The sequence below is a fragment of the Podarcis vaucheri genome (assembly GCF_965113315.1).
Source record: "Podarcis vaucheri genome assembly, chromosome: 7".
NCBI classification, from domain to species: domain Eukaryota; kingdom Metazoa; phylum Chordata; class Lepidosauria; order Squamata; family Lacertidae; genus Podarcis; species Podarcis vaucheri.
In genome coordinates this window covers 13,219,127-13,238,153 of record NC_138765.1, presented here as the reverse complement: position 1 = coordinate 13,238,153, position 19,027 = coordinate 13,219,127, and the positions used below count along the sequence as shown (strand labels likewise).

Sequence of the window (19,027 nt, the reverse complement as noted above, 5' to 3'; positions counted from 1 at the left end):
TCACACACTCCGTTGCATTCCGAAACAAGACAGATGCCAACAGCACAGCAGGGTTTGAGATGTGGTGCAAGCCAACATTACACAGCCTTGGTGCAGAACCTCGTAGCGCTATAAATGCCTACCCAATAATCCTACCGTTCACCCCTCACAAAAAGAAGTTGCCCCTCCTTATCAGGAAATGCCTGAAAAACAGGCACAGGTCATCTCGCTTCATACGTAGAAACCTAGTTTTTGGAGAGGACCACCGTCTACACCATGGATAGGCAAACTAAGGCCCCGGGGCCAGATCCAGCCCAATCACCACCTAAATCCAGCCTGCGGATGGTCCAAGAATCAGCGTGTTTTTACATGAGTAGAATGTGTGCTCTTATTTAAAATGCATCTCTGGGTTATTTGTGGGGCATAGGAATTCGTTCTTTTCCCCCCTTCAAAATATAGTCCGCCCCCCCTCAAGGTATGAGGGACAGTGGACCGGCCCCCAGCTGAAAAAGTTTGCTGACCCCTGGTCTACACTGATTGCAACCTGCTGTTCAGCCGCCTCCTCCTGCCACTCAAGATCCATTTGAAAATTGTTTTGAACAAGGATTGCAACCCAGAGAGACCTGTAAATCAGATGCACAAAAGGGCTCGATTTATGCAGCCCACTCCACATCCTGCTGCTGTCGGTTTTCTTAACAGAGGCGCCTTGAGGTCTGAAGCCTGCACAAGTTCGCTGCAAATATACACACTTTTATTCTGCCGCTGCAGTGTTGCAGAAGGGAGAGCGCCCAGGGCCAAGGCTCACAGGAACCCCTCGCATACACTCATTTCAGACATACCTCTTTAAGGGTTAAAAGCCTTTGGAGGATGCTGGAGTGGAGGTTTTGGAAGGAGCTGGGTTCTGTGCCACTCCGCACCAGACTTGCAGGAGAATTTGGTGGAAAGCGTATCCCCCACCAGAAGGTGTTCTCCAAAGACGTGCGCAACTAAAACTCCACGACTGGACGGATTGTTAAAGAGCTTTAATAGCGTGTGAGGTGGGAGCACCCCAATACAGAAGGGGTTACACACATGGTCAACATGTGACGTGGGGCCGCCAGGGCACTCACGCTCGGGGGGGGAGCCCCCCCAGCTACCCACACCTGCTCTCTCTTGCTTCTTTGAGTGCTGGGTCAGCCCCTCACTCGCAGAAACCCCTCTTCACCTCCTGTCCAGATGTAGGCTGGTCTGTATGCAGTCTCTACCGCAAGTAACACCCTCTTCCCTCCTTCTCGTTGCCAACGCAGAGCCTTGACCGGTCAAGAGAAGCGGGCGTCGTAATCAACTGATCCCGGCAGCGGTCTGGGTGTGCTTTCTTCTTCCTTCGCCTCCAGCGACCAAAGCAATAACCCTGTCCAGAACTCAAGGCCACAAACTCCCCGCCCGACCCCCTGCAGCTGTGTGTATGTGTGTGTGTGTCTGGGGAAAGACTCTCCCCTCCACCCCAGTTACGGACACAAAAGCAACGAATATGTGGGTTCTCAAAATATTTAACATTATTAAAAGGGCGGGGAGGGGCCTTGAAATTGGAACCCGACACTTCGCACGGGTCCATCGCTCAAGGCCCTTTGTAAAACTGTCCCCCAACTCGGCCCGTCGCCGGTCTCCGCTGCATTGAGAGAGCAAGGCCTGTGTGTCCTGGAATGGTTTTTCAGCACCACCACTCGAGTCCTGGGGTGGAGGGGGAAGCGAAGGGGCTGGCAGCAGTCCAGAGCCCCTCCCTCTCGGAGCAGACTGGCTGGAGAGGAGTGCAAGAAGAAAGGGGAAGAGTCTGCATAGGAAGGACAGCTGCCTCCCTGCTTCCAGTCCCTGAGCAGGGGCACAGAAAATGGGGGAAGCACTTAGCAAGGGAAGGAGGGCAGGAGGGACGAACAGAGATGGCAGCGGGTGAGGGGGGGGCAAAGCTCCAATATGCCCCCCACTCCTTTTCCACAAGGCTGTTTCTCTCTGCTCACGGCTGTTCATCTGCTGCTGGTGTTGCCTCCGCTGCCGCTGCCTCCTGGGGAAGACTGCTGGTTACAGTCCCAACTGGCAGCTGTGGTAGGAAGGGGGGCAGTTGTGGCGGTGGCGGCAGAGGTGGCCTCTGCTCCTTGCGCACAGTCCTGTGCCACGGTCAGCTCCAGAGGCTGCCCCACTTCCGCTGCGCTGCCCTGGCTGGCGGGGCCTCCGGGCTCTGGCGTGCTCGGGGCCTGCTCTGTCGGGGTGGCCGCCTGCATGATCTTCTGCCGCACTTCCCGGATCTTGAGCTGCAAGCAGACCTTGGTGGGGAATATGTCGGAGTAGCGGGCCTGGAAAGCCGCGGTGGCTTGGGCTGCCAAAGAGGGAGGGAGAGAGGAAAGGTGGTGAGTGCTGCAGCAAGGAGGATGGGGCGGAGGAGAACGGCTGGGTATAAAAAGGGGGGTGAGAAGAAAGCCTACAAACTAATGTAGATAACTGAACTAGGCCACAAAACAGAGAGAGAAAGACTAAGGAATATTACAGTACTCTCTGAAATGTTTTGAATGCTAGGGTCATGGGTTGAAGCCCCACACTGGGCAAAGATTCCTGCATCTCGGGGTTGGACTAGATGATCCTTGTGGTCCCTTCCAACCCTACAATTCTATGGAGCGTATTCCCTCATATGAACCTTCCCTGGTTTTGAGATTTTCTCTCAAGTCCCACCACCCTCAGAGGCACTCTTGGTAGGGATGCGGGAAATGCTGCCTCGGTGGCTGCTGCCAGACTTTGCAACTCCCTCCCTAGAGAAGTTAGATTGGCTCCCTCTTTGTCCTCCCTCCACGCACTTGTTCCAACAGGCTTTGGGGAACTGTGTGCTTTTAATGAAAGGGCTGTGCTATGCTGTTTTTATTTGTATGGTTTTTATATCTTTTTCATAGATAGATAGATTTAATTGTATTAATGTTCAATTTTTAGAATGATTGTTGTTTTTCAAAAGTGGGGTATATGAATGGATGGGATGAATGAATGAAGTCTGATTCCTCTACAGAGATGCAGCCACCCTTTCTAACAGAACAAATACTCTTCCATAGGCAGTGCTTTAACCTGGAGCATACACCCCACCCACCAGCAAAGCCAAAAAATATACAGAAGAAGCCTAGAGGGGTACAGTCACTCTCGGTTCCTGTTCCAAACTGAAAGCTGCCATTCAGATAGCAGGAGGATGACGCAGAGTTGTTCTACGTGAGTCTTTCCTAACCTGCTGCCCTCCAGCAGCTGCTGGGACTACAACTTCCATCGTCCCCAGCTACTGGCCATGGTGGTTGGGGCTGGTGAGAGCCGGGAATCCAAAAAAACCCCGCCAGACGAGGAAAGCTGCTCTCGATTACATTTCCACGACTGTCTGGTGGACCCTAAAATGGCTGCTCAGTTGAAACCCAAAAACTACAGTCGTTTTCCTTGCAGTGGAGGAAGGGTCCAAGGGCCGGGGGGGGGGGAATGAATCCCCTGCAGGAAAAGGAAAGTCCAAACTTCTGCTCCCCCCCAAGGACAATGTCAGCCAGGTTGAGCTTCCTCCTTACCTGAAGGGAAGAAGCCGTGATCCTGGAAGAGCTGCATGACCAAAGCTCTCCTCTGGTCCAAGGTACGCCGGAGTGAGGAGTACGGCACCTTCTCGTATTCCAGCTCCCCGAGTACGTCTTCCGTGTCTGTGCCTAAATTGAGAAAGGATCCATGATGCACCTGGAGCCAAAATGCCCCTTTAAAAGGTTTGGGGTGGCTAAATGTTAGTGGGTGGTTTGCTAGCGGATAGTTGGGAGGTTGCCTGCTCTGAATGGGGTCACCCTCCCTCTGAGGAAGCAGGTACACAGCTTGGGGGTATTTCTGGACCCTTTCAGTGTTGCTTGAGGCTCAGGTGGCCTCTCCTCCACTGCCACCTTTTCTCCCCAATCATCCCCCCCCCCCGCCCTCCAACCTTACTCACCGGTTTTGTCAAAGGTGAAGATGTCTCCTTCGCACTTGGCACTCTTGGGAGTGTTGGGCTCCGAACTGCAGCTGGAGCGGCGCCGGATCTTCCGCTTGGGGGAGATGGGGTCCTCCGTTGAGGAGTCCAGGTCTGAAAGGGACACCCGCACACAAGTCGTGTTACCAAGTCAGGGGAGGGGAAAGTCCTGCCCCTAAAAAATCTGCGCCAAATCAAACCCAAGGATGCAGAATTACGGGAGAGCTTGGAAACAGGAAGCACAAGTTACGCTTCCTTTCCCAGAAATGTGAAAGGGGCGGATATCCCACATTGCTTTTCGACTCCAGTAACCTCCTGGCCAAACCTGTCCTGCCTGGAGACTCTCCACAGAACAGATAGTAAGTACCCTGTCCTCCATATCTGTCAGGCTTCGGGGAATCAGATCTCTCCCACGGTGGCAGCCCAGAATCGAGAAACGATTAAAGTTCTTACCAAGCAATTTATTCAATAATTCACAGAGAATTATGAAGGAATGCAGCCTTCCCTATAATGGCATTGCTCCAAGTCCCACCCCCTTCGTCACTCTTATCTTACGTCATCCCTGCGCCAGTTGGTCTGGGCTTCTGTCTCTTGAGCTTTCTGTTTGGCTACTCTCACTGCACGCCTAGTCCTGGGGGAGGGAGACTCAGGAATGCTCTCCAAAGACACTGTCATCTGTCTCTCCCCCGGTGAATCTACTTCCTCTTCCAATATTGCCCAGCTTTTCACCTCTACATTCTCTGAACTATGTCCTTCTGCAAACCACTGCTCTAAGTCTATACTGTCCTGTTCACAGGAAGGTTCATGAGAAGTGTGGGGGATGACCACCACCATTCCTCCTCCGTCCAGCCCCTGGCAATATCTGTGTCTGCCATTCTCATCTGCTCCTCCGTGTTTGTCCTCTCTGTTGCCTTGGAATTGTAATGCCCAGCAGCCGCTCCCACAGAAGGCTATTCCTGGCCCTGCCCGGCTCCTTACCGGTAGAGTTCTTGCGCTTCTTCCGGTAGCTGCCGAGGATGGCACGGGGCGAGGTGGCAAGCGACTGCAGGGTGGGCGAGGGCAGCACCTCCTCGGGCTTGAATTCAGGCAGCTCGGCAAAGCGCTCCTCAAAATCCACCTCCGACAGAACCCTGCTGGGGAAGGGGACAGGGTGTGGGTCACACCGTGCAGTCAGGGGCTCCCACAAAACATGCCCCCCCAACACATACACTGCCCCCCCCAACCCAGCAGCCTCCTCGTGCTTTGCTCTTCAAAAGGCCAGTGCTTTCCTCCAGGGTCCCACCACCACCAGTGGCAAGCCTTTGTGGAAAACCTTGTCTACGGAAAAGGCCGCCTTCACCTGTGAATTTAACTTGCAACACCGCCCGTTCCCAAGAGAGTGCTAACCAACGTGTGTGTTTCTGCAGGATATAACGCTGGCACGTACTTTCTTACCAACATGTGAGCTCAGACCAAAACAGGGCACTTTGCACACTTATTTGCACATTATGGAGGCATGCGCCTTTTCTGGAATTAGGCTGTTAGTTCGGCACAAGCATCAACAGCTGTGTAGAAAAGAGTGACACGGAAAGCAGCCTTCACACATTCAGCCCAGGCACATGGTCAGTAGCTCCAGCCCTTCCGGCGAAGTCCGGTGGGTGCCAAACCAAGCTCAACTCCCCCCTGGCGTCTGCAGCTTCCCAAGCTTCCTAGCTGCACAGAGTTCTTTGCACATTAGAACGCACTGCCACGCAACCTCCCTTGGCTCCATGTCACTGCAGGGACAGAACATCTGGGAGAACAAATCTCAACTCTCCACTCAGCCATGGAGCTCACTGGGTGGCCTTGGGCCAGGGACTCTCTCTCAGCCTAGTCTACATCACAGGCTTGTTGGGAAGCTCTAACTGGGAGAGGAGCCACCTTCAGATATCTCAAGGGCTGTCACATGGAGGATGGAGCAAGCCTGTTTTCTCCCGCTCTGGAGGGTAGGACCTGAACCCGTGGCTTCAAGTTAAAGGACAGGAGATTCCGACTACACATCAGGAAGAAGTTTCTGACATTAAGAGCTGTTTGACAGTGGAACGGTCTCCCTCAGGAGGTTATGGACCCCTTGGAGGTTTTAAAACAGAGGTTGGATGGCCATCTCTCATGGATGCTTCAGCGTAGATTCCTGCACTGCAAGGGGTTGGACTGGATGACCCCCAGGGTTCCCCTTCCCACTCTACAGTTCTATGACTCTAGGAGAACCATGGGATGATACATATAATATAAATACAACCAGCATGAACGGCCAACTGGCATGTGAATAATAAAATTATCATTATCATTATTATTATTATTATTATGGTATCAGCAAGCAAGCTGCCTTTGAGGGGTAGGAGGGGGGAGTTCGGCAACTCCTGATGAAGAACTCCAGATACCCCAGAACACACTTTGCAAAATGTAACTCCTGGGGAAGGGATGTAACTCTGAGCTGGTTGGACCTAATACTCTGACTCTGCATATAGCAGCTGCCTGTGCTTTAGGTCTCTGGCAACCCATTCCTGCAGCTCCCCAATCACTCACTTGTCGACAGAGTCGAAGGTTTTCTTCAGCGGCGGAGGCCGGACCTTGACTTTCTTCCCCACGGGAACCTCCTTCTGCTCGGGCCCTGCCTCGGATGTGGAGGCTGCTGCCGCTGGAGCAAGGGTCGAGGGGCCTCCTCTAGGGGCCTCCGTGGAGCTCGAAGGGCCAGGGCTGAGTGAAGAAGTCAGTGGGCCTGCGGATGGGGCAGACGCTTCACTGCGGCCCTCAGCACCAGCCGTTCTCCAGTCCGGGGAAGTGGAGAACTTGAGGGCCTGGGGAAGAAAGGAGTAGGGTGTTTACCACCAGAGAGTGGCTGGAAAGAGGCATTCAGAAGGAGGGCGGGCCAACATGGAGGCAGATCAGCAAGGCTGGCAAATGGGGAGGTGAACTACTAGCGGGGAGACCCTCTCGCTTGCTTCGCAAGGCAAGATGATTATGTGCGGGAGGTTATTATATAAATACACAGCCCAGAAGCCTCCATCCCGATGTTCAAAACCCTGTAAGATTTCGTGAGCTTAAAATTGGGTGAAAGCAGGTGAAAACTGGGAAGATCTTCCAAAGTCTCCAGGAGATGCTCAGACTGCAGCTTGGGGGAATCTCCAGGGACATGCAGCTGTATTCCTACAGCTGTGCTGCCTGGGGCTGATGGGAATTGTAGGCCAAAACATTGGCCGGGGGGACACAGGGAGTGCATGTTGTACAAGGCTGGCACAGAGAGAGGCATTCTCAGTGGCTGTGCTCCCCTGACGCAGAACCATCTCCTTGGAGCTTCTGAAGCTTCTGCTGGAGACTTTATGGAAGACTTTTCCAGTTTCCGCCTGCCCTAGTGAAATTTTTTTTGGGGGGGGGCTGGGTTGGCAAAGACTGTTGTGGGATTTCCAAGCGCTGAAAGCACAGGTTGAGCAAAGGCCTCCTGTCTCCTTCTTACCGTCTCGGTCCCTTTGCTGCCCAGTGGAGGGTCACGGACCGCCCTCTCTTCTCCGGCTCCTGCCTCCCGCTGGCTCCAGATTTCCGCGGGCGCCGCTTCTGTGACCTGCGGTTGCTGGGGAGACGGGGGCGACACCGGCTCCCAGGACTCCCGCTTCAGATCCTGGGCTTTGGGCGGGGGGTTCTGCTCGCTGCCCCGGCACACGGGGGAAAGAGGCTGCTCCTGGGGCCCCGCCTCCCGCAAAGTCCGGGCTTCTCCCGCTGCTTCGGCCTCCCGGTGGCATCGCGACCCTCCCGGCTCCTGCTGCTGCCCTCCAGGGGGCCGGGCCGGACCCGGAGAGGGGGAGGATTCGTAAGAGCCGACTGGGATGCTGGCGATTGTGGCCTTCACCTTCTGGAGGGGCTTGAGCGGCGGCCGCTGAGGTCGGGGAACCGCTGGAGGAGCGGCAGGGGTAGCTGAGTAGGAGGGAGGTGGGGAAACGAAGCTGGTTAGAGTCAAGTCAGAAACGCCCAAAAGGGAAAGAAAGCCCACCTAACTCAGGATCCGAGCAGATCCAGCACCACAGGAACATAGTGCTGCCAAGCAGGGGTGCCCCACACACTTAAAAAAATAATATTTAATGGTTAAAGATACAAACATACAACGAAGATAAGTATTTCAGATTTAAATACAAAAAAAGAAAAAGAAAAGAAAAGGGAAGAAAGGAAAATTTTGAAACAAAGACCAAAAAAAAGATAAAAAGAAAAAAAGACCAAAGATTTATCTGACATTATAAAGGTAAAGGTACCCCTGCCCGTACTGGCCAGTCTTGACAAGACTCTAGGGTTGTGCGCTCATCTCACTCTAGAGGCCGGGAGCCAGCGCTGTCTGCAGACACTTCCGGGTCACGTGGCCAGAATGACCAAGCTGCTCTGGCGAGCCAGAGCCGCACACGGAAACGCCGTTTACCTTCCCGCTAGTAAGTGGTCCCTATTTATCTACTTGCACCTGGGGGTGCTTTCGAACTGCTAGGTTGGCAGGCGCTGGGACCGAGCAACAGGAGCGCACCCCACCGTGGGGATTCGAACCGCCGACCATACGATCGGCAAGTCCTAGGCGCTGAGGTTTTACCCACAGCGCCACCCGCGTCCCTCATCTGACATTATAATCTGACATTATAGCTATCAGATAAAAAATTTTTTTGCAAAAAACTTCCAATCTTTCTCGTTATACTTTTTCTGTTGTCATGGTATTATTGTGCAGTTTTGTGTTATATTCTTTTTCATACATTCAACTATAATGGAATGAACTATAGTGGAATGCACATTTTTTTAAAAAGAGCAAGATTTCTACTCCTTATGGACTTCTAATGATGCAAAGCGAGGGGCAACATTTGCGGGGAATACAAACTGCAGCCTAGGTGTACAATTTGTTTCTTTTAGCTCAGTGTCCTCCCTGGCTGCCTCCCCTACTTCTCAGTTTCCTCCCTCTGGGTCAAGCCCCACCTTCAGGTTCCCTGCTGTTACCCACCCACCCATCCCGTACCTGTGGAAATCAGGCCCTGGCTGGGCCCCCCTGCGCTCTGAGTGTTGCTGCCCCCCTTGGGCAGGATGGCTGTAGGAGAGGAGACTGTGACGGTGCTTGTGGCTGCCACCGTGTAGACCACGCCGTGGCTGGTGGGCTGAGCAGGACTGGTCCCCGTGGGGCTGGGGTAGATTGCAGTGATGACCTGCCCTTGTCCAGCACAGGACGCCGGGAGCTGGGGGCTCTGCAGTGGGGACACCACTTGCCCTGGAGCCAGCAGAGGGTTCTGACCTGCAGGAAGCAGAACGGGCAGTGGAATCAGAGGCAAGCCAGTCGACCCTTGGCGCCATCTCTCGTTGCCTCCATGCCCCTTGCCAAGCGCATCCGTCCAGCCTGGCCCCATCCACCCCCCACCCCAGCCACCTTGCCAACCTTACCTGAGAGCAGCGGCTGCACTATGGCCTGCCCATTCGGCCCAATGGCTGTGAAACCCAGTGCCATGGGGGCAGGGCCCACTGAGGACTGAACGTAGGTCGTGGCAGGTGTGGCCGGGGGGGCGCTGGACTGTGTGTGGGAGGCCGAGGTGCCCAGGGAGAGGGGGTGCCCGGCTGTTGACTGCACGTAGGTGATCCTGGGGGCAGAGAGAGGGGGGAGAGTGTGTTATAGCAGAGGAGGTGGCTGATGCTGAAATGAGCAAGATCGCGCCCCGGCCACCTTCCCCACCCCCCAGGCAGGGTGCCCCCAGGATCTGGCATAGCCAATCAGTAGGGGGGTGGTCTGTACCTGGTGGAGGAGGGCAAGAGGACTTTCTGGGTTTGGCTCGGGGAGCCCATGACGGCAGTGGCCACAGTGCCTTGGAGAGCAGCTGGGCTAAGGGGTGGAACCAAGGTGGCGCTGCTTTGCGAGGAGGGCTGGGGCTGAACCACGGGCACCGGGGTGAGCTGGATGATCTGGAAAAGCAGAAAGACGGGGTGGCCAGGCAGACCTGTCAATCAGAGCTGTCAACCAACATCATGAAAACACTGTTTCCACATGCCATTCAGGTCTGATTTGTCAGAATTCAACATCTGCAGTAGTAGGAACAGGAATCATGTAACCTATGCTGCCTTAGGTGCCCTAACTGGAAAAGAGGAAGGAGCATTGAAGTGTGAGAGTGGGAACTGCAGCCTGTGATCAGTAGGGACAGGGAGCTGTGAGGAAGAAACCGTCTGGGCCCACCAATCGCCTTCTAGTTTTATCTCTCCTTCGTTTTTAAAGTCCCTCCCCACAATCCTGATAAACTTGTCCAGAAAGAAAGAGATTAAAGCAGAGTTTTCTCAGCATTCCAGTCGAAGCAACGCATCCTGTACCGAAGTTTCAATCCTCCAGTTTCGCAGGATGCCTGTGGCCCTACAGCAGAGCGCCATCGTTCAGCTGGGTTGAGTTTTTCTTTGCTTTACTTATAGAATGAGCAACTGAATTAAGCATTGCTACACAACGTTAAGAGGCTCTGCTCTCCTCCCCACGTTGTACTACGTTAACAATATACTCAAAGAAACTTGATTACATTACCTGCCAAGGAAAAGAGGGAATACAAGTGTCAAAAACAAATGAAAGAACTGTACTAGCCAAAGGTATCTTGGCAGGTTATAGAAAGTTTGGGGTTTGTTTGTTTTTTACATGCCATGAATTAAAGACCTTGCGGTTCAAGGGAAGTACCTGGACTTTGAAACCCAGAGGGTGACCTAAGTAGGATATGCAGAGGACAGGGAAGAAAGACTCCTACGTGGAGGTAATTTCAAACCCCCATCCCTAGGCTTATCTACTGCTCCATGAACTGACCACCTACCCACCCTTTGTGCAAGAAAGTAATAATAGCAGCCGCCAGAACATCAACTAGTACTACTACTACTACTACTACTACTATTATTTGACAGTCCTGCAGCATTTATGCCAAGCGTAGTATTCACAATTAGCAGATAGCACCACCTTCACCCATCGCATAAGGTACCCAGCACAGCCCCCCCCCCCCAATTAACTAACCTTGCTGGCTGGCTGGCTCCCGTTCTGCACGGGGACGGGGAAAGGTGGGGTCACCAGAGGCAGCTGGGTGGCAGAGGAGGTGCGCACCGTCACCTGTGGGGGTGCCATGGGCACCAGGACCTTGCCTTGTACCTGGAGCCCAGCAGGGGGCACCACCTGCCCAGACACGAGGTGGGTTGAAGTGCCGGGAGATGGAGCTTGAACTGGAGACACTGACTGAACTGGGGGGGGGGGAGAGAGGGAGAGAGAAGAGAGGCGCACACAACGAGGTCAGTTTGCGGATGTCAAAAAGCCCAGCATCTGAGCGGAGCTACCAAGGTACCACATTTCATAAAGGATGTTGAGGACCTGGGAAAGGCACAGGACAGGGCAACTATCGGGAGGACAAAAGCACCTCTCCCTAGGAGGAAAGCTACGTTTGGGGCTTCTCAAGTTTGGAAGATCGATCAAGGATTACGTAATTTTACTGTTTTCCTGCAAGATCACCTTACCCAACCACTTTGATCCACAGAACTGGCACCGTGACAGAGGCCACGTAATGCTTGCTTCCCATTTGCAAGGAATCAAATGTTCCAGGGTGGCAGCACCCATACGGTGGAGCTCCCTGCCTGCTGGCATCAGGCAGGCACCTTCACTGTAATCTTGAAAGGGCAGCAGTTGGGGGAGGGGGTTAGACAAATTCATGGAGGGCAAAGGCTATCAGGGGCTACTAGCTGAGATGGCCACATACTACACATGTTTCTGGAGAGGGCAATTGACCTCATGCCTTGTATTGGGGGCTCCCCAAAGGCACATGGCTCTTGCCAGCCATGGAAAATGGGATACTGGACTAGACAGGGCCCTGGCCCAACGCAGCACGGCTCTTCTTGGCTCTTTTACACCAGGGAGAGCCAATGTGCATATTCTTGTCGGCCGGCCTCCTCTTGCTTGCCCAGGGACCAGAAGTGAACTCTGCCGTACAAAACGGTGAGCTCCGTTAACACAGAGGCGGCAGGAGATTCAGGTAAAAACCCCTTCATGTATTAAAAATGGCTGGAACCTGGCGCTTCTAAAATGTGTAATGCTTTGGGGCGCGGTGACCCTCCAGGGATGAGAGATCCATAAATGAAAATGAATGTCTTTCTGCACTTCATCATGGAGCATGGATGAACTAGCCAGGAAGCATTCTCAGTCTTAGTGAAGCTTCATTTTCATTTTCCCCATGTAGGCCTTCAAGGTTAAACCTTATCAGTTCTGGCTCTAGGTTGATGTCAATACTGTGATCCTTCTTATATATACAAAATGCAATGATCAGGACCAGAAGGAGTGAAGTTGCAACAATTATATAAGGTAGCAGGTACCAGAACATACCCTTTGGCGAGATATAGCCTCCCGCTCGGCCGCACCCAGTGGACTTATTAGTGGTCCCCAGGTTCTGGTCGAGCTGGTGAGGTCATTAGGAATTACAGAGAGACTAGGCAGGGTGAGGTCTAAGCCTCTGATGCGATGCAATTATCTTTTTTAAAAAATAAAATAAAATATTGGTACGGAGGGCTTATCAAGCAAAAAGGCCCATGCCCTTACCTTTGGGTGCTGAGGACATGACAGTGACATTGCTGTTGCCGCTTCCTGGAGCAGGCTGGATGATGGGGATGGCTTGGGGTGTGGCGATCACCTTTCCGTTGGCTGGCGGAAGAGTGAAATGGATGCTGGCAGCTCCAGGAGCACCCGCTCCCGCCGGCACCTTTCCCCCGGCCACTTGCAGCTGCTGAGGCAAGGTGGGCAGGATGTACTGCACCTGAGTGATGCCGCCTGCCTTGCCCGCTGCCCCCGAGAGGATGCCCTGAGGCTGCAGGATGCTGAGCGGCACTGGGCCGTTCTGCCCGGGCCCAGGCGGATTCTGCGTGATGAACTGCACCGAGGGCTGCTGTGCAATGGCGCCGGGGGGTAAGACAGTCACCGGAACAGCAGCCCCTCCCGCGCTGCCTGCTTGCCCATAGCCTTGGGCTCCCACAAGGAGGTTGGTCACCACGCTGCCCTGGTTGGCAGGCCCCTTCCCCACAGCGGTCAAGCCTTGCCCAATGAGAGGGCCGGCTACAAGGTGAGGCGACGTGGCTTGGATCCCGGGCATCGCCGAGGGCGGCTGAGTCTTCTTGTCGGCGTAGAGGAGGCCGAGGCGCCCCACAGAAATCCCTTCCGCCTTCGCGGCCCCGTCCGAGGGAGGGGGGCTGAGCAGCGGGAGCCCCTCCCCTGACCCGCGCGGGAAGGGCTTGCTGGCAATGGGCACCGGGGTGCTGCTAACCGGCTTGACCACGTTGGTGACGACAGTGGAGGCCGTGCGGACCAGGCTGGGCGCGCCGCTGTAGCCAATCACTCCCACATTCGGGGCGCTCATGGACGGGGCCGTCACCAGCACGGTGCCCGAGGACAAGCGGGCGGAATCGGAGAGCACCACAGCCTGAAACATTCCACCAGGCGGAGAGATGACCGAGTGAGTCGGGGCGGCCAGGGGGGCCACCCCAGACTCCGTGGCTGCTGCCTGGGAGCCCCCTCCAGCACTGTCTGCCCGCTTCCGCCGGTAAGAGGCCGCCGCCGATTCGAAGCGCGGCTCCAGGCGCTTGGCTGGGGTGTTGTGAGGGCGGAGTCCTCCTCGGGAATCTTGGGCCTTGAAGGTGCTGGGTGCCAGCTGGAAGGAGCCGTACGTCTTGGGAGGGGGCTGCTGGTCGAGGCTGTGAGGAGGCGGGGGTGGCTCCAAGTCCAGAGGGGGCGGCGGGCGGCAGGGGGCGAAGGCACCAGAGGAAGGAGGCAGCGCAGCTGAGCGGATCACCGGGGAGAAGAGCTTGCGCCCAAAGTCCTGCGAGCAGATGGGGAAAGGGTTAGAAGGCTGCCGGAACGCCCAGGAGCTATCTCCTCCACAGAGCTGCTTTCATACTCTTCCTTACAGCATCGCCAGTCCTACACAGCAGCGGGTTGGACTAGATGAGCATCGGAATCCCTTGCAACTCTACAATTCTAAGTCCCAAAACAGGAATGAGTTCTGAACCAGGACAGTTCGCATTTCGAATCTCACTTCTGCCAAGAGGGCAGCAAAGTCCCCCTCTCTCAGCTCCAGCCCCTTCCCTGCAAAGGACTGTGCTTGTGTTTGCTCATCTCAACACAAAATGTTAATTAAAAACCTCTAAAGACGCCATGCCAAAAGCCAGGAGTTTAGCTTGCCACAAGGAAGACGCGTGCGGTGCTTTAAACACTCTGAAGCATCCCACTGCCAGACCCCCCACAAAGCAAAGATTCCTCTCTCATTGCCACAACCTCTTTATGTTGCAAGGCTTATAGTTGCACCCTTATTCCTTTACTTCCAGCCTACTCACCTTGTTGTCGGATTCATCCCCCAAGGAACCCTCACTGTCGCTGTCCGTCACTCGTTCCTTGCATTTGAGGTCAACATCAGCAGGGTTGAACCCATCCTCAGCTGTAAGAGGGCAGAAGCATGAGTCAGCAAGACACCTGACCACCTCCAAACATCCCCCACTCCTTCTCCAAAACTCTCCTGGAGAGGCAGAGATTTTTATCCGAGAGAGATAGGATTACTGCAAATCTGCAAATTCACTTACTGCAAGTACAGGCAAAATGCGGAGCGTTTATTTCTAATTTTTTGCAGGGAAAGGTGTGTGTGTGTGTGTTAGAAATTATAGCTGCTGTCCCCTGTAAGAGATCTAAATTAGGGGTGCTCTGGGTGCAGAAGGGAGCTGAGTAATCGGAGGAAAAGGCGGTGCTGGTAGTGGGCCAATAACCGGGGCACAACGAAACACTGCGCAGGATGGAAAACAAAGAGGCAGAAATGCCCATCTCTTTACCTGCCCGCAGCCCAGCTTTGAAGCAGAGCAATCTGGATTCTGGTGCATTCAGAGAATCTTGTTCAGTAAATAATCAAGATTGCATTTAAATGCAGATTAAAAAGGGAGTAAAAGGGACCCCCTGACCATTAGGTCCAGTCGTGGCCGACTCTGGGGTTGCGGTGCTCATCTCGCTTTATTGGCCGAGGGAGCCTGCGTACAGCTTCCGGGTCATGTGGCCAGCATGACTAAGCCGCTTCTGGCAAACCAGAGCAGCGCACGGAAATGCCATTTACCTTCCCGCCAGAGCAGTACCTGTTTATCTACTTGCACTCTGACGTGCTTTCGAACTGCTAGGTTGGCAGGAGCAGGGACTGAGCAACGGGAGCTCACCCCGTCGCAGGGATTCGAACCGCCAACCTTCTGATTGGCAAGTCCTAGGCTCTGTGGTTTAAGCCACAGCGCCACCCACATCCCTTAGTTACCTTTTAATGCCAGTACGCACCACTACCACTACGTTCACAATCTAAAAAGCGAATAGCAACAAGAATGGGACTATCCCACTCCTGTAATAAATGCCTCTTGGGATTAGGAAGACACGTTATTCAGAATCAGACCACTGGTCTCATCTGCCTCAATACTGTCTGCAGTAACTGGCTGGCGGATGCTCTCCAGGGTGCCAAGCAGGAGTCTACCTGGAAATGCCAATGATTAAGCCTGGGGTCTTTTGCATGCAGGTCACTTGGCTCTACCGCCGAGAACATTCAGCCTCAATAAAGCACAGCAAACTGCCTCACTCTGCATTCTATCCCATATGACGGATTGTGTGCAAGGGAATCAGATGCTTGTTTGAGAGCAGCTTATTCCACATAAACTAATGCAGGGTACGACGATCTCGTGGTACAGAAAACACTGGGGGTTTTTTAATACAAGGGGAAGTCTGAGCCACTGTGGTTATGGGAGTAAGACTGAAGACTTCAATATGAAATGGCAGCTGGGAGGAGATTCCATGCTCCCCAAGGGGGGTGCCTCTTCACTCCTCTCCCCTCACTTTGCACCCCCTCCCGCCACCAATGTTTTGAGTTTTATCCCTCTTTCTTCCCTTCTGTGGTGCAATTTGGTGATTACAGCAGCTTGCCTAAAGCTACTGTTCAAAAAGAGGTGGCTGCTTCCATTGCTGAATTGAGTTTGTGTCTAGAAGAGGAAATTCCATTCATTTACTTGAGCTAATAAAATTTGAACGGTTTGGGTAGCGGGGAACATTTGTTTAGCTTACAGTGTAATAGCACAGCTTGTCACTGCAGGTAAAGAACAGTCGGTGTTGCACTCTGACCGAAGTAAATTAAAGTTCCTCTTTATTGGCAAGACTGTGTAAATCGGGAGGAGGGAAAAAACATGGTGGAATCATAGAATCGTATTGTTCAAAGGGATCCTGAGGATCATCTAGTAGGAATACGGGATCAAACCTGCAAACCTTAGCATTATCAGCACTACACTCTAGCCAACTGAGCTATCCAGGCATTCAGGACAGTCACACTATTCTGCAATCTACATAAATCATGCTAATGAGCACATATATTTACTTGGTTTGCATATTTTCACTCTGCTTCTCTGACAGTCATGGAAAGGGAGAAAGTGTTTGTGCAAGGCACTGAAGCCCTAGAGATCTTACTTTCTCCACCTTTTCAGCTTCTGAGAGGGCAGCGTCTGGGAGATAGTCCACCAGCCCATCTTTGCAGTCCTAAATGTTAGAAACTTAAGGAATTCTGAAGATACTAAATCCCAAGTACTAATTTCCCAGTACCATTTCCCATGCCCACAATCTCAGCATACATAGAGAAAAAGAGTCAATAATGGAAGAGTAGCCATTTCTTCATCCTTGTGCTGCATTACTTGTGCAGCAAATCACAAGGTATTTCACAAAAACCCAACTCTTTCTTAAATCCATGGAGGTCACAGCCTTTCCAGTCCCACCCAATCAACTTTAGCATTGTAGAGGTGAGAGTCAAAGATAACTTAGGGGGCCCGGCTTCTTCGCCTCTACAAGCTCCCACAAAACGCAGAACATCCTGCCTCCTTGGTTTCACTGAATTTTACCAGATGTAACATCATTTGATAACAGATTAAGTACAGGGTTTGTGTGGCACATGGTGGATTTGCGTGGATTTGGGTTTGCAGGACGACAAACTGGGCCCCCACCGCCCCAGAAAGCAACTTTAAGTCATGCCCTAGAACAAGCTAGGGGCGCCTATAACACAGTGCTGAATAACCTTCTAGTTTGCCAGGGGCAAACAGATCTCCTAGCAAGATTTGGGTCAGTTGGTAGGTAAGAATATAGGTACACTGATATTTATGGCACAAGAGAAGCACCAAGGCCATACAGCAGTGTTTTTCAACCACTGTTCCGCGGCACACTAGTCTGCCATGAGATGTTGCCTGGTGTGCCGTGGGAAAAATTGAAAAATTCGAAAGATTTTTTTTAAAAAGTCAAATTTTCGATTGGGGCGCCGTCCCCGGAGGGAGGCGGGTGAGTCGGGCGGCGAGATGCGGAGCGGCGGCGGCAAGGAGAGGCCGCCCAGCGCGGGGCTCTCGCAGTCTGCCTGCCTGCAAGCTCGGCGGGCAGCGCCTCCGTCCGCAGCGCCCGCCTCGCGGCTCTCATTCCCTGCCCCTGCCAAAGCTCACCCAGCCAAGCCGCACTCTCCTTCCTGCCTCGCTTTGCTGCCTCCTCCCCCCCCCACCCCCAAAGCTTGGAGGTTCCCCGGCGCCGGCCCGCAGGTTTGACCCCCTTCTCACACCTGTTCGCGCTCCTTGCACGGAAAGGGGCGGATGGGGAGGAACGGGGCTCGCCGCTGCCTCCGCTCGCCCTCCCCCCCTCCTTCGTGCGTCCCTCCCGGCGTGACGCTGCGTGCTGACGTCACGGGGCTGTAACGTGGTGTGCCTCGAGATTTTTTTCATGAAACAAGTGTGCCTTTGCCCAAAAAAGGTTGGGAAACACTGCCATACAGGACCACACGCTATTCTTGCTGCAGATGTGAGGGCAACAGTTAGAAGACCAGCAAGCCTATTCCAAAACAGGGCAGGTCTTACTGCTGAAAATCAGTCCTCCAGCTTTCAACTTAAATTTAATGCTGAACTATTAGTTCATGATTTGCATCAAGTTCTTGAAACCTCAGCATTTATTTAACGTGTCATCTTCCTCACCCCCAATGTATTTGCAATGTTCCTCACCCTTTGCTTTAGGAGTGGGGCAGCCATGCAGGAATTTAGGGCAACAAGTTTAAATACTCTGAGCTCCGTGTGGTTCAGGGATAAGCGAAAGCGTTGTGCTAGCATTTGGGGCAGGGACTCCTTACCAATGACGTCGTCATCACCCTCCTCTTCGCAGATGACCATTCGCTCCTCGTCGCTGGTCATGTCCTCGCTGGTTGTGCGCTGAGAACGGGAGGCACGGGAGGGGTGCAGGTGCAAGGAGTGCCTGGGGCCTTCGCCTGGGGTTGCAAATGGGGACCCCGAAGGGCCCAGCCCCCCGAACTGCCCCTTCCCACTGACGTACAGAGACTGTCCTGGACACATCTGGAACAGAATAGTGTCATCTGTTAGAGCCTCGCATCTCCCAGGGCAAGAAGGTGATCCTTGATCTGCGACCTGAAGGATTTTTGTCAGGTCAGACTTCATTTGAAAGAAGGAGCTGGGTGGCAAAACAACAGCTGAACCGACAAGGAAGCCCCAGAACTAGTGTAGGCCAGAAAAGGCAACTCCCTTTACAAGCTCCCAAGTCAGGGTACGTGTCTGAGCGACACTGCCTTTGCCTTGCATTCTTGCACTCTTTCTTGTGTGTGCACACATGAGCTGGGTTTGCAGCAAGCAATAATTCCTTCTCCTTCCCAAAGCCCCAATTCCCCTGGAATTGATCAAAGCCCAGATTCTCCATGACTTCCTACTGCCCCGCCCCTCGCCGCCAGAACCCAAGAGTGTGCCAACGTACCTGGGTGAGCTCCTGCAGCACCTGGCTGTCACGGTCGCTCTCCATGCCATGCACCCCACTGTGGGAGAAGGCCCGGGGGCGCTGTGCGCCAGGCCCTGCCGAGGGCAGGATCCGCTCCCCATGGCCGTGGCCGGATCCTACCATGCCTGCCTTGCCCTCTGGCCCCAGCAGCACCTGCATCTCGGAAGGGCCTGGTGGGGAAGCAGAGAGTGGTAAGACAAGAAGGAGAGAGTCTTAAAGCGGGGGGCAGGGGGAAGAGAGATATGAAAGGAGCTCAC

At 53.6% G+C, this 19,027-nt stretch overlaps 1 protein-coding gene across 3 annotated transcripts in view; it reads right to left on the bottom strand.

The window, feature by feature from the left end:
* Positions 1 to 986: 986 nt before the first annotated feature.
* CIC (capicua transcriptional repressor) overlaps positions 987 to 19,027 on the bottom strand; it is a 46,913-nt gene continuing 28,872 nt past the window's right edge. For 2 of the 3 annotated variants that reach the window (XM_082232627.1, XM_082232628.1), the window contains exons 8-21: positions 18,750 to 18,940; positions 18,118 to 18,337; positions 14,300 to 14,400; positions 12,516 to 13,785; positions 10,953 to 11,173; positions 9,714 to 9,880; positions 9,368 to 9,561; positions 8,952 to 9,221; positions 7,428 to 7,882; positions 6,500 to 6,771; positions 4,934 to 5,088; positions 3,938 to 4,069; positions 3,537 to 3,668; positions 987 to 2,329 (exon numbers count right to left, since the gene is read on the bottom strand). In XM_082232627.1, coding sequence (XP_082088753.1) covers positions 1,980 to 2,329; positions 3,537 to 3,668; positions 3,938 to 4,069; positions 4,934 to 5,088; positions 6,500 to 6,771; positions 7,428 to 7,882; positions 8,952 to 9,221; positions 9,368 to 9,561; positions 9,714 to 9,880; positions 10,953 to 11,173; positions 12,516 to 13,785; positions 14,300 to 14,400; positions 18,118 to 18,337; positions 18,750 to 18,940 — 4,130 coding nt within the window. In that variant the 3' untranslated portion in view covers positions 987 to 1,979. The remainder of the gene's footprint in view (positions 2,330 to 3,536; positions 3,669 to 3,937; positions 4,070 to 4,933; positions 5,089 to 6,499; positions 6,772 to 7,427; positions 7,883 to 8,951; positions 9,222 to 9,367; positions 9,562 to 9,713; positions 9,881 to 10,952; positions 11,174 to 12,515; positions 13,786 to 14,299; positions 14,401 to 18,117; positions 18,338 to 18,749; positions 18,941 to 19,027) is intronic. The other variant, XM_082232629.1, reaches the window with a different exon arrangement.